The 12,982-nt window shown below is 38.8% G+C and overlaps 1 protein-coding gene across 16 annotated transcripts in view; it reads left to right on the top strand.

The window, feature by feature from the left end:
• The window catches only part of PHF6 (PHD finger protein 6), a 50,309-nt gene that overhangs the window by 23,699 nt on the left and 13,628 nt on the right, over window positions 1-12,982 (top strand). For 10 of the 16 annotated variants that reach the window (XM_065557363.1, XM_042851170.2, XM_042851175.2 and 7 more), the window contains 2 exons: window positions 9,593-9,648; window positions 9,939-10,059. The exons of the other annotated variants lie outside the window; for them this stretch is intronic. In XM_065557363.1, the coding sequence (XP_065413435.1) occupies window positions 9,593-9,648; window positions 9,939-10,059 (177 nt within the window). The remainder of the gene's footprint in view (window positions 1-9,592; window positions 9,649-9,938; window positions 10,060-12,982) is intronic. 16 annotated transcript variants of the gene reach the window in all.

The following is a 12,982-nucleotide window of genomic DNA, read 5'->3' as shown; positions in this document are numbered from 1 at the left end:
GCCATTCACCTTAAATAATTATATTAATATTAGAGATTTGATTTAATCTCCCCCCCAAATCTTTTTGCACAATGTAAATCAGAAATTCCAGAAACTGGTTTTTTATGTTATCCAGTTATAGCTAAATATCGTCGTGCACTCTGCATGTAACATGCACTGCACTATGACTTCTGTAACTAACAAGGCTTTATTAAGGAGACTGGAGAAACAGCATAGAATTTGTATTAATAGTTAATAGATTTAAAATAGACTAGACCCAGTTACAGTAGTGTAGTTTGGAGTCTTAATTTCTGTTTGGGGGGTTTTATAAACAGTATTGTAGGATGAAAATTCTTATGGAAAGATTTGGAGTGAAGTGAAGGACTAGACTAGTCTCTCATGTAAATAGTTAGTTTAGACAGACACACAATGTAATATACTCACTGTTGGCTCATAGCTATTGCCATCTATTGAAAAACCTAATTGTGATCCTAATCCTGCAAGTTGTTCCATGGGAATAGACCTCTGCTGCTTTGTGGAGCTCCTTGCAGGGCCAAGGTCTATGCTAGTATTTGAGAGTCTGCAAGAGCTGTTTCTGCCTATTCTAATATGTCACTCTTTACTGTGAGGTGCTCTGTACTTTAAGATGGATATTTGTATTGGAAAGGACATGGGAAAAAATTACTGCAGAAGAGCAAGAGCTGTTTTTTCAAATATTAATGATTGCAGTTTTTTTTAAAACACAAAAGCAGTGTTTTCTATAACCGCTTTGGTTAAGTCTATCTGAGTTGTTGAAGACAAAAAAACCCGATATATCTTGTTTGAATTTTCATTTTTCACTCCATTGAATTGAAATGGAGGATTTGGGTCAATAGTATGTTGCCATAGTGTGTGTGCTCTTTTTAGTGGGGGTCCCAAGTTTGAAAATCAGACTCTCTCTTTGTTCTCAGGCTTCTGGGGACTGAGTATGCCTAACTGACAGAACAGTGCTGTTGTTTATAGTTTGTATTTTGGTAGCGCCTACCAGGCCAGGGGCCTGTTTTCCTAGGCCATGTACAAATATAACAAAACAAGCACATGTAGTCTCTGGTGAGGAAACACCTTACATCATTCTATAGCGGCAGCATTTGAGTATGCTGCTAGATACTTGTATCCTGAGAGATAGTTGCTATGTCTTCAAAAGAATGAGATATCAGGTGGTCCTCAGCACTCTGAGAAGGGGCTTAAAGGATCTCCTGTGTTATTTACTATTTAAGTGCTGACATTGTACTCAAGACTGGAAAGGGCACATAGGGAGTCTGTCACAAAAAAAAATGGCACAATGAGAAGCCCAGAAGAGTTTTTCTTACATATTTTGTTGGCTTATTTTTTGTGGTCAACATGGAAAAAGTGAGACTCAAGGAGGGAGTTGAATGTGTAAAGAGAAACTAGGGCTTGGCATACTAGAAAAGACAAGTAGAGAAGAGTAAACAAATTGGACTGAATAATCAAATGCTGTTATAATAACTTTTTTGTCATATATTATTTTGTTTCCATGAATTTCACTCTTGGGGTTGTTTGCATACCAGAACAGTTAATGCTAATCTGTGGTCATGTGCCTCACAGCTTGTGTGGGGCACTTGGGACTGAAAGTCAGATGCGAAGGAAGGGTATGAACCCTGCCCCTTGGTGGCTGGGTTTTTGTGGGAGGGGTTTGATCAGTGTAGAGCAGTTCTGGTTATGTGTCCTAATCTAATTGCAATAGTTCTGTTTTTATTTTAGCTCTTTTGGAAGCAGCTGTTGGAATAGAATATTTTTAATAGAATAATAGTTTCTCATTTGGGTCATGTCACGTTTAGACAATCAAAAATCATTGGGACTTAAATTCTGTGGACAATGCTGTCCCAAAATATCTATTAAGACCAGCATTTATTCTTCCTACTTTATCTAGAAAATATTTGTTCTCTTTGGAGTTCTTGCTAAAGCCTGAAAGGTATGTATTGTGGTGTCTGTTAGCAATTCCAGCTTGGTGGGCCAATAGCTGTTAGAGACCAATATGTTACTGCATACCAAGCCCTTCTCCCCTTTCTGGAGGAATGGTATGCCATCCAGTACCTGTTGGGGAAACTTTCAGTGTAGTGCACAGAGATTTGGCTAAATTACTTACTTTAACATTAATTAAAGTTAAACAGCTAAAAACCCGTTTACCCTAATGAACATTTACTCTTTGATGTCCAAATCTCTCATGAAGCCCAAGAGGAAGTTCCAGCATGGCATTGGGGAGCACAGGCCACTGGCTGTACAGAGGTGATAGATCACTGTGGAGTTTGCAGAGTTTCCTACAGCTGGGAGAGAAATCTGGGGGTGGGTCTAACCTGGCCCAGATGTCATGCAGGGGAAGAGGAAGTCCTGTCCTGCCCAGCCCAGCCAGGACTAGCAGCTGAGCCTGGCACAAGATAGGCGCCACCAGCTGGGTCTTCCTTAGTCCCAACCCCCACCCCACAGTGATTTACCCCTCTGCCGGCTGCTCTGGGCTCCTGAAACATACTGCAAGGGAGGGTCGCATGACTGTTTTTGTGGCTTCCCTTTGCTTCCCCATCACAAAGTCATTTTTCTGCAGGGAAGCAAAGAAATTTGTGGGGGACATAAATTCTGTACGTGAGTAGTGGTGTAGAATTCCCCCAGGAGTATGAAGTGTCTTCTGTTTGTTTTTAAATTCAATAAATTTAGCTTGGTGGCACAAAAAGCTATACTTAGTCATTCTCTAGTCTTGCAAATTGTTGACCTCCTTTAATATTTCTTTTTTGGTCCAGCATTCACATGACATTAGAGCTATATGTGATGAATCTATATTTCTTCTCTTCACTCAGATGCAGAAGTAATCGCAATAAAATCCAAATGGTACCCTAGACAGATGCATGCCTCTACACAGTAGCTTTAATCTTACAACTCAAGGGTTAACTAGTTGTCACTGCATAGGCATAGAGATCAAGCTGGAATCTTATATGCTGTATTCCTACTAACTAGAAGAGCATGTCAGTTAAAGTAGTTTGGAGGCAGCTGTTCAGAAGAGCAGATTGAGAGCTATTTGAAGTGCACTGTCCTCTAGATCTTGTTTTTATTTCTCTCACTGCTTAGAAATCTTTTATCTAGTAAATAAAATAAAATCCAACCCCAAATTAAGCATTTTGTTTGGGAAACCCAGTGGGCTCTTGGATTTTTTTTCAACACCCAACATCATGTGGGAGTTGCTATTATTGTTCTGTTCGGCTTGTAAATGATATTACAGCATTTCATTAGTTGAATTGTTACGCAACTTGGCACAATTGTATTTGTTTTGAGAAGTTTGGGACTGAAGTTGACTCGTACTTATTTTCCTTCATTAGTTGCAATTTTGGTCAGTCATTTTGGTTGTTTCTATGGTGTGGTTCAAAAATAATTTTTCTTTGTTACCTTACATTTGAGGATCTCCAAGTGAACTGGGGAAACTAAGGGACATAGAATTAGTGATGAGCTCAAGGTCACTCAGTAAGCCAGTGTCAAAGCCAGGAATAGAACTAAGATTGTCAGTTGTATGCTTTACTCTCAGGGCAATTACAGGTCCTTCAAATGTTAAACTTTTATCATTCTTAGATTAACAGAATTTTTGTCAATAGTCTACTTCGTATTGGATAATCAGTCTTATCTTTCTGCAAGTTTGTCCCTTGTCTGATCTTCTTTTTTTTTTTGTTTTTGCCATTGGGGTAGAATCCTACTTTTTTTTGCCATTGGGGTAGAAGACCGCCTACTTCTAGAACCAGTTAATACTTTCAGGGCATTAGTGTAGGTGTCCACTTTTTGTGTGCTACTGGTATTCTAATTTATGCAACCAACCCACAGATATCACTTTTTCTTCAGTGCAGAGAAGTACCTGGTCTTGCATAAAACTGGGACAATACTTATCTGAGGTGCTTGTGTTCTGTTCCAGGAACATTTCTAAAGTAAGGCTTACTGAATATCAGTACGTACTTAAGTACCTGGTTGTGAATATCCTCAAGAATAAGAAAAGAACTTTCAGTAATTTAACTCTCCTTTCGGAATCTAGACAAGAGCTTTCTCAGAGGAATTCCTTGCCAATAGCCTTGATTGCTAGTATTTCTATAAAGATGGTAAATTTTACCTCTTCGTTCCAGAGTATGGTCCAGATAATAAAAAGTGCTCAGCATTCCAATTAGAACAGTAGCTGCTGTATGCTGAGCTCTTCTGAAAATCTGGCCCTATAGCTTTGATACGTTATTGCTTTATGATTTTAAACATATTCGTTTGGGACTAATTGATGGCCAAAAACTAACTCTGATATCCTTCAGTTCCCTGAATGGGGCTGTCTTAGCCCTTCCAAACTGTCCTTACTTAACTGATGAGGAATATTTCAAGAAAGGAACACCTGTATCTCATTCCTTTTACATCTGCTACATAGTAATCAAATGGAGAATAATAAGAGGCTCTATGACTGTACACATTGTTAATGTTCAGAACAGATGCCTGGAAGCTGAGGTCAGAGAATGAAGTGTCCGTAATTACCACAGTTGCTGCACCCAAAGCTCTCAGGGATTTAAAGGGAATGGTCTTTCCACAGATGGAAATCTAAAGATTCCATTAGTCGTCATGCTTTTTATTTCTTTACAAACTTCATATTTGATCTAATCTCACGTAATTCAGGGAGTTGAGTGAGGACAACATTTTTCTAGCGAACCCATTCAGAAATAGCACATTCTGTACCAAAGCAATTATTTTATTCCGTGCTCTGCATAAACCAGATGCCAACAGGAAAAACATCAAAGACATATTGGCATCAGATTTAGACAATGTTCTGATTCATCTGGGATGAGATTTGCGTTTTAGTCAGGAGTAAATGCTTCTTGATGCAGCCTCATTTTCTTTAATGTCAGGCGTACACTACGCCTTTCACACCGTATAGTTGCCTAACTATGCACACACTTCTCTAGTCACATGTAAAAACCACAATGGCATCCTAACTCACAAGGTCTGGTCCTCTTATCTTTCCATTCTACTGCAGAGAGGTTGCATAGTCTTTCTGCAGAAGACAGATTAGGCCCAACTAACCAGAGCCACCTTGTTTTGTATCTTCTGGAGACTATTCCTCTAAATATGCGCCCAAAATGTCTACATGTTATGTCAAAAAGCAGTTACTCCATCCTAAAAGTCTGAACAAACATCCTCATAGCAACTGTTTCAATAGTCTGGTTTGCAAAGACTTCTCCCTATGGAAAAAGTCCACTCGATAACTAGAAGAAAAGAAGCATCTTTTACCTTGATATTGAAACAGTGCGTTGTGTTTATGGAAGATTTTATGTAATTCTTCAGTTTGAATCTGTGACACTTTTTATACTGCACTCATCACTGTAGTAGCGGAGTGCCTTCAAGTAGTGCATTAAGCAATGAGACTACACATCTGTCACATGCTATTTGTACTCTCATCCTCTCCTGAAAGGGACAAGCGTGTGCAGTGGAGTGTCTTGTTTTAGTAGGGGCTTTTAAACTTATTTTTAAAAATACCTGTTGATGATGTGTGTGTGACGGGTTGGATCACAGAAACCCCCTTGGGAGCTGCCACCCGATGTGCAAAGACTACCCCTGCTTCTGTTTTCCCTGCCAGCTCAGGACTCCAGCACCCTGTCTTGCTGAGCCAGACACTCCTGTTTGGCTCCAGACACAGATCCAGGGTCTGAATCACTTGTTCCAAAGCTGCAAGTTACCTGAAAACAGCGTACAGAAGTGCGCTTGTCTTTAGCACTCAGATGCTCAACTCCCAATGGGGTCTAAACCCAAATAAATCTGTTTTACCCTGTATAAAGCTTATGCAGGGCAAACTCATAAATTGTTCGCCCTCTATAACACTGATAGAGAGATATGCACAGTTGTTTGCTCCCCCAGGTATTAATACATACTCTGAGTGAATTACTAAATAGAAAGTGATTTTATTAAATATAGACAGTAGGATTTAAGTGGTTCAAAGTAGTAACAGAACAAAGTAAGTCACCAAGCAAAATAAAATAAAATGCGCAAATCTATGTCTAATCAAACTAAATACAGATACTCTCACCCTCAGAGATGTTTCAGTAAGTTTTTCTCAGACTGGACACCTTCCAGGCCTGGGCACAATTCTTTCCCCTGGTACAGCTCTTGTTGCAGCTCAGGTGATAGCTAGGGGATTCTTCATGATGGCTCCTCCCTCTCTCTGTTCTCTTCCCCCCTTTATATATCTTTTGCATAAGGCGGGAACTCTTTGTCTCTCTGGGTTTCCACCCCCCCCCCCCCCCCCCCCCACTGGAAAAGCACCAGGTTAAAGATGGATTCCAGTTCAGGTGACATGATCACATGTCACTGCAAGACTTCATTACTCACTTGCCAGCACACACATATACAGGAAGACTCACAGGTAAATACAGCCATCTGCAGACAATGGGAGTCATCAAGATTCCAAACCATCATTAATGGTCCACACTTTACACAATTACAATAGGCCCTCAGAGTTACATTTTATATTTCTAGTTTTAGATACAAGAGTGGTACATTTATACAAATCAGATGATCATACTCAGTAGATTATAAGCTTTGTAATGATACCTTACAAGAGACCTTTTGCATGAAGCATATCCCAGTTACGTTACATTCACTTATTACCGTATTTTCTCTAAAACTATCTCAGTTACATTATATTGACTTATTATCAAGTTTTTATAAAACCATGTAGACTGCACAACGTCACAGTGTGTTTTAGGGAAGGCAAGGTCAAATAAATGTGTGTTGCATTTGGATTGGGAAGTAGGGAGATTTGTGATTATCTTTAGTTTGTAGGAGAGTTCATTCCAAAGTCTCCGAACAGTCAGGGTGAAGGATCTGTCTCTCACACAGATGAGGTTTACTCTTACTGTGTTAAACATAAACTACTTAAAAAAAAAAAAAAAAAAAAGGGGGGGGGACATTTTTCTTTTGCACAGTAAAGTTTCGAAGCTGTATTAAGTCAGTGTTCAATTGTAAATTTTTGGAAGAACAGCTGTAACGTTTTGTTCAGAGTTATGGAAAACCTCCATTCCCAAGGTGTTCATAACTCTGAGATTCTTTTGTATCTTGAGCCCAGGCCATGGAACGCTTTCAAGATAAGGACCAATATCTTGAACTTGATTCAGAATTCTATCTGGAGCCAGTTGAGAGTAGGATGTGTTCATAGTAGCCTGTGTTTTTGAGGAGACTGTGCTGCAGCGTTTTATAGTAGTTGGAGGTTCCGAAGTGCTGAAGGTTTCATGCCCAGGTATACCGCATTGCTGTCATCCAGCCAAAAGATGATGAAGGCTTGAATAACTGAGGCCAGCTCTTCTTCTGCCATGATGAGATGGAGTCTCGTAGCCAACTGGAGATGATAGAAACACTGCAACATTTGTGAGTAATGCTAAGAGCTCAGGATCAGTGAGAAATCCAATAGTACTCCTAGACTATAGACTGAAATGACCATTTGTGGATGTGAACCTTCAACCAAGGAGACTGTACTGTGCCTGCAAATTCCTCTAAATACTTCCCTCCTCCCTCTAGCATCACCTCTATTTTGCTCAAGTTCAACTTCAGCTAGCTATACTTCATCCATGACCTGGTCTCACCCAAACATTGGGCCATCATGTTGGTAGTGGTGTGATGAAGGATAGGCATAGCTGTGTGCCATCTGCGTATTTCTGGCACTCGAGTCTGTGTTGAGTGACTAGTAGTTGTATGTAAATATTGAAAAGGACCAGAAAGAGAACTGATCCTTGTGGAAGCCCACAAGTGAGGGGCCTATTGGTGCAGGTGCATGGCATCATTACTTGTTGGGAGTGTCCTTTCAGGAAGGACTCAAATCATTTTAACACATTACCCTAGTCTCCTGCCACCTCTCTCAGGTGAGATCTCCAGCAGTATCTCATAGTCAGCAGTGTCAAACTTTACAAAAGCATCCTTAAATTATACACACACATAATCTAAAACACTTCCTAATATAAATGCTGTTCAGACGATACATTCTTTTGGTCAAGGTCCATGTCATTACTGGTTTCTATGCGGAATCTAGTATACTTGAAAATATAAAATAATAATTGGACTTACAGGTGTGGAATTTTAAGCCTTTTCCCCTGAAAATCTCTATGCTTTGGAATCATATTGATAGTTTCCTCTGATCTGGTCTTTTTCCATTATCAAAAAGATTTCCTGAAAATAAGCATTTGAACATTTTCATCTGTAATTTCACATCACTTATAGATGTAACTTACTGCTACCTGGTGATTTGTCCACGTATTCAAATACTTACTTTCCACTACTTTTATGTCAATCTCTCCTAATTTATCCTCACTAGTATCTGTGGATGCAGTCACATTCTCATTATCAAATACAGATGCAAAGAAACTGTTTAGTTTTTCTGCCATTTCTTTTCCAGTAAAAATAATTACATTGCCACCTTGTGGTTCTTTTATTTTTCAGTCCTCTGATATTTTAAAGAATATTTTACATTATTATCCTTAACTATCGTTTAGCTTATACTTTTTTGTTCTTTCTTAATTTAAACCCCTTTTATTTTATAAAACTTAATACTGACTTGCTCTGATTTCTAGAAATCCTTCTTTATTTGTAATGCACTTTAACAATTTTAAACCAAAATGTATATACTTTGTGTAGATTTAATTAAAGTAAGCACACTGAGACATCTCCACAATATCTAAACTTGAACCCCGTATCTACAATACCACTTTCTACAAACCCTACCAATCAGGTTTGCTTAGTACCATCCTTAATTTTATCATCTTGAGTCTCTTTTCCTCCTGTGTAACTGCTCTGCTGTGCTATTGCATTGCAGTCTAGAGACCCCTTTGGTAGTTAGATATAGCAGCGTTAGCCTCCATTTGACATGTCCTCCTTTTTATTGCTTTGTCACCATCTTAAAATTACTTTAATATAGTTATTTGTGTTACTTTGCTTTAACACTATGTTTTAAAGAAGGGGAGGAAATCCCCAACATAATTAAGGATCGCACAATAAAGAATAAACTAGTGGATCTCAACCTCTTCAATACCATGACTCCACATTAAAACAGGAAAAAGTTTCAGGACCCAGTTTCCTTCTACCCATAACAAAAGGGACACTCCCTCAACCCCTTAAGAATTGGGACCTCCAGGCTGACAACCCGTGGAGTCAACTGTTGTATAAATCCGCTTTTTATACTGCTTGGTACTGATAGTGGATTTGTAAGCTATAAATATGCGACTCTCTCACTCCTGTATTTTCAGCTGATCTGAAGTTAGTATGTTCTTGATTAAAACATTTTTTTTAAGTCATCTGAAAATGGAGAATATCGTCTCTGGACTATGTTATTCTGAGAGCACATGCTGGATCTCAGGAGTGTAAGACTCACTTCTTCAGGGACAGCATTTTAGGGACTTTTGAGGGCAGCTTATCTGACATAAGACTTTGTTATGAAAGGCTAATGGGGAAGGGAGGGGGGCAGGTGAAGAACATCTAGGGAACCTTAGGGGATTTCACAATATGGGTGGGGCCCATGATAACACTTCATATGGTCAGGGAGGTGTTGAACAACTTTTTGTGTTTCCCTTAGTTCAAGCTGACATGAGAAGTTGGAAACACCCAACCATCAGATGCCAGGGAAACAGGGTAAGCTTGGCAGTGGGCTCGAGGGGAGGGATAGGGCACAAACCAAATTGTCTATTAAATAGCGAAGACTCTCCAGGGCACTGCTGTGTTAAGCCTGGTTACAGGCTTTTATTTTCTGTCCTGTTCTACCAGTTCTTAGTGCTGCGACTAAGAGAGAAACTCACGTTCCAAGGAATCCGTCCTGAAACTAGATATGCTAGCACAAGAGCCCCTTCGAAATCAGTCCCAGGTTCGCACTATGTGTAGGATTGGGACTTGAATCTATCTTGGATTTTTTTTTTTATTGACAGAGATCCACCTTCAGGAAAGGGGGATACAGTGTGTGGATTTCAGTGAATTCTGAGCTTTGTTGGAGATACTGGTTTTGGGGCAGAAAGGGCTGTCCTTTAGGAATCCTCAGCTTTCTTCATGGTATATTACTTAATAAAATCATTTTTTAAATGTATGGTCTTTTTACTGTTTGCTCTCTTGCAAGAGTTGTTTTAATACTAAAGATTTAAAGTACAAAATAAGTATTTCAGAAAGGATTCTGTCATGAGCCTGTGACAGTTATTTATAAATAAGTTGGTTTTCATCATGTATGTTCATTTTCGTCTAATTATTGATAGTCCTATTTTCAGCACTGACAGTAGTGAGCAGAGCAGTGTCCCAAGTGTTTAATTATTGTCTGACAAGCAATTATTGAGGGTAGTCAAGACTGAAATATTGAGGGACTCTGGTAAAACTTAACAAAGCTAGGCGACTGGCCAGCATTATGGCGGGTGAAATCCAGTGTAGACAAATGCATGTTGGAAGGAACAATTTGAACTTTTCAAACACTGATTATTAAAGGGACACCAATTTATACATCTGTCTGAATTGTTTTTACCTACTGTTACAAGAAACACCTATGATTACTATAAATGAAAGATTTAAGGCTAGGATTTGAAAGACTTCAGTATTTTAGCGGAGGACCCAGAATTACATGCATGTGAGGAGGGACATGATAAAATAGGGTTCCACTCTTTAGAAGTGCTTCTCAGAAGTATAAGACTCAGTTTGTCACACCCAGTCTGGAGCCTGATGTTCCCTTTGGGTTTCACCACTCCATAACCATATTGATTGTGGGTCTTTAACAGTTAATCTGAAATGCAAACTAAACTAGGCTAATATGGCAGTCATCTTTTGTGGCTCTCAAACTCTTAACAATGAAATTGTTAATTGTATTTCACAGCACAATCTAGGTCCTGCTATATGTATACTAAAGAAAGAAAATGTGCTGTTTTGTTGCCCCTCTGTATCTTAAACTATGGAATGTGGCATATATTCTTGTTAAAGAGTAGTTTGTAGTGTTGTAGCTGTGTTGGTCCTAGAATATGAGATGCACAAGATGTGGATGAGGTAATATCTTTTATTGGACCAGCTTCTGTTGGTGAAAGAGACGAGCTTTTGACAAGCTTCTTCTGTGTAGCTTGAAAGTTTGTCTCTTTCACCGACAGAGGTTGGTTCAATAAAACCTATTACCTGCTAAAAAGTAGGTCCTGGTGAGCTAGGTTGACTCATTAAGTTTACGTAGAGGTTGAGAAAAATGTGTATTGTTGATAAACCTGGCAAATCTAATCCAAATTGATTTACAGAAACTTGTTAGAATTACATAGCTTCTCAAATTTTGGGCGCTTTCAGAACATACAACAGAAAAATGCTTTTTAGGCATTATATTTGAGCTTGTATTTAACCTGTGGTGGAAGCATGTGGATAAGTCTTTTCTCCTCAATTAAGAGAAGTGCAAGTGTGTCTAGTTCTGTTGGAGACTGGCAACAGCTGCAGTAAGAAGGGAGGATAGGAATGGTTTGTATGTTAAGTCTCAGGCCAAGGCTTTGTCATCTATGCTAGATTATGATAGCAGTGGGATATATCCAAGGGTTAGGAATTGATCTTTGTAAGCCTTGGTTAAGTACACTAGGTTAACCATCAGGGTAGAATAACATGCAACTAGGTTTAGTCATATCCTAGAACTGGAAAAAACAAAAATGGTGTAAATTGGAATCTTCTGATTTGTGGTACAGTGTTCAGTTCCTGAAACAGGAATATCCTGCTTAGGTATGGAGGCTAGGGTATCCTGGTGATAGGTGTCCTCGTAATGCCTAAATAAAAAGCAACACTACATTTGTCACTATTGTAAAAAGGGGGAGATCAGATCTTCTGACTTTGGACTCCATTCCACTTAGGGGTTCATCTACACCCTTGTTTTTTTTGGATTGTGAAGAGTAACTTATCTAGGAATGTGTACAGAGCATGATTCCATAGAAAAATCCAACTGTCAAATCTGCATTTTGGTCTTTTATAAAAAGACTGATTTTTATAAATGGCTGACTGTCAGGAAAGTTCTTAGCAACTGAGCACAAGAACTGGCTATTTAATACTAAATGCAAGTCAGTTGGGCAACAAAGTAAACAAGCCTGAAAGGTTTGCCCTAGGTCTGTTAACTACACATTTTGAATAATCAAAGGGGGATGTTCAGTGTTTGATTACAGCTGGCTGAAGCAATTAAACATTTAGGCTGGTGTTTTCCAAGGAGCCAAAGGAAGTTGGATGGTTAACTCCTTTAGGCCCCTTTGAAGAACCCAGGCTTAATATCTGATCACAATGATTTTTAAAAGTTTAGTACTTTATCATTTTAAGGGAACCTTTACTTGTAAGTTCTTCTGATAAAGCAGTTATAAGATAGTTGAGTTGCTGAGAACAGACAGTACCCATATGTCAAGAGAGGAGGATCAAAAAATGTAAAGGCCATGAAAATCCAGCTTTAACATATTTGTGTTTAATATATAATATATAAAATGTCTATTTATAGAAACCACTTAAGTCTTCGGGCTGTAATATTTCCAGTGTCAGGAGGTTGCTCTCCAGCTAGCTGATTGCTGCCACTATCAGTAGACTTAAAAGTATGTTGTAACTAAAATGTTATATTCAAATTTGTTTTATAATTTATTCATGGAGATAAATGATTTTTACAATTCTAAATGTTCATGTCACTGGAATGACCAAAATGGATGAAATTTCCTTTTAAACAAGCTGTGAAGATTTCAAGCATTAAAGCAAGGAGAGAGAGAGGCATTCCTTAGTGAATGTGACTTACATTGGTGTTTGCTTCTCATTTAAAAAAAAAAAAATCAAATTTCATTCTGGCAAAGAGCACTTGTTGGTTCAAAATAGAGGTTCAGCTGTTTAATAGAGGGCAGCAGGTTACCTAGAATAAATTAGGTTACCAATGGGTGTGGTCAATTCTTGCTTTCAGGTACTTGCTCAGCTCCCATTACCTTCAGCAGGAGATTAGCATGTGTATCTAAAGTCA

The sequence above is a fragment of the Chrysemys picta genome, chromosome 9 (genome assembly GCF_011386835.1).
Source record: "Chrysemys picta bellii isolate R12L10 chromosome 9, ASM1138683v2, whole genome shotgun sequence".
NCBI lineage: Eukaryota > Metazoa > Chordata > Testudines > Emydidae > Chrysemys > Chrysemys picta.
The sequence above is the reverse complement of the archived record's forward strand: the minus strand, read 5'-3'. Positions and strand labels throughout refer to the sequence as shown.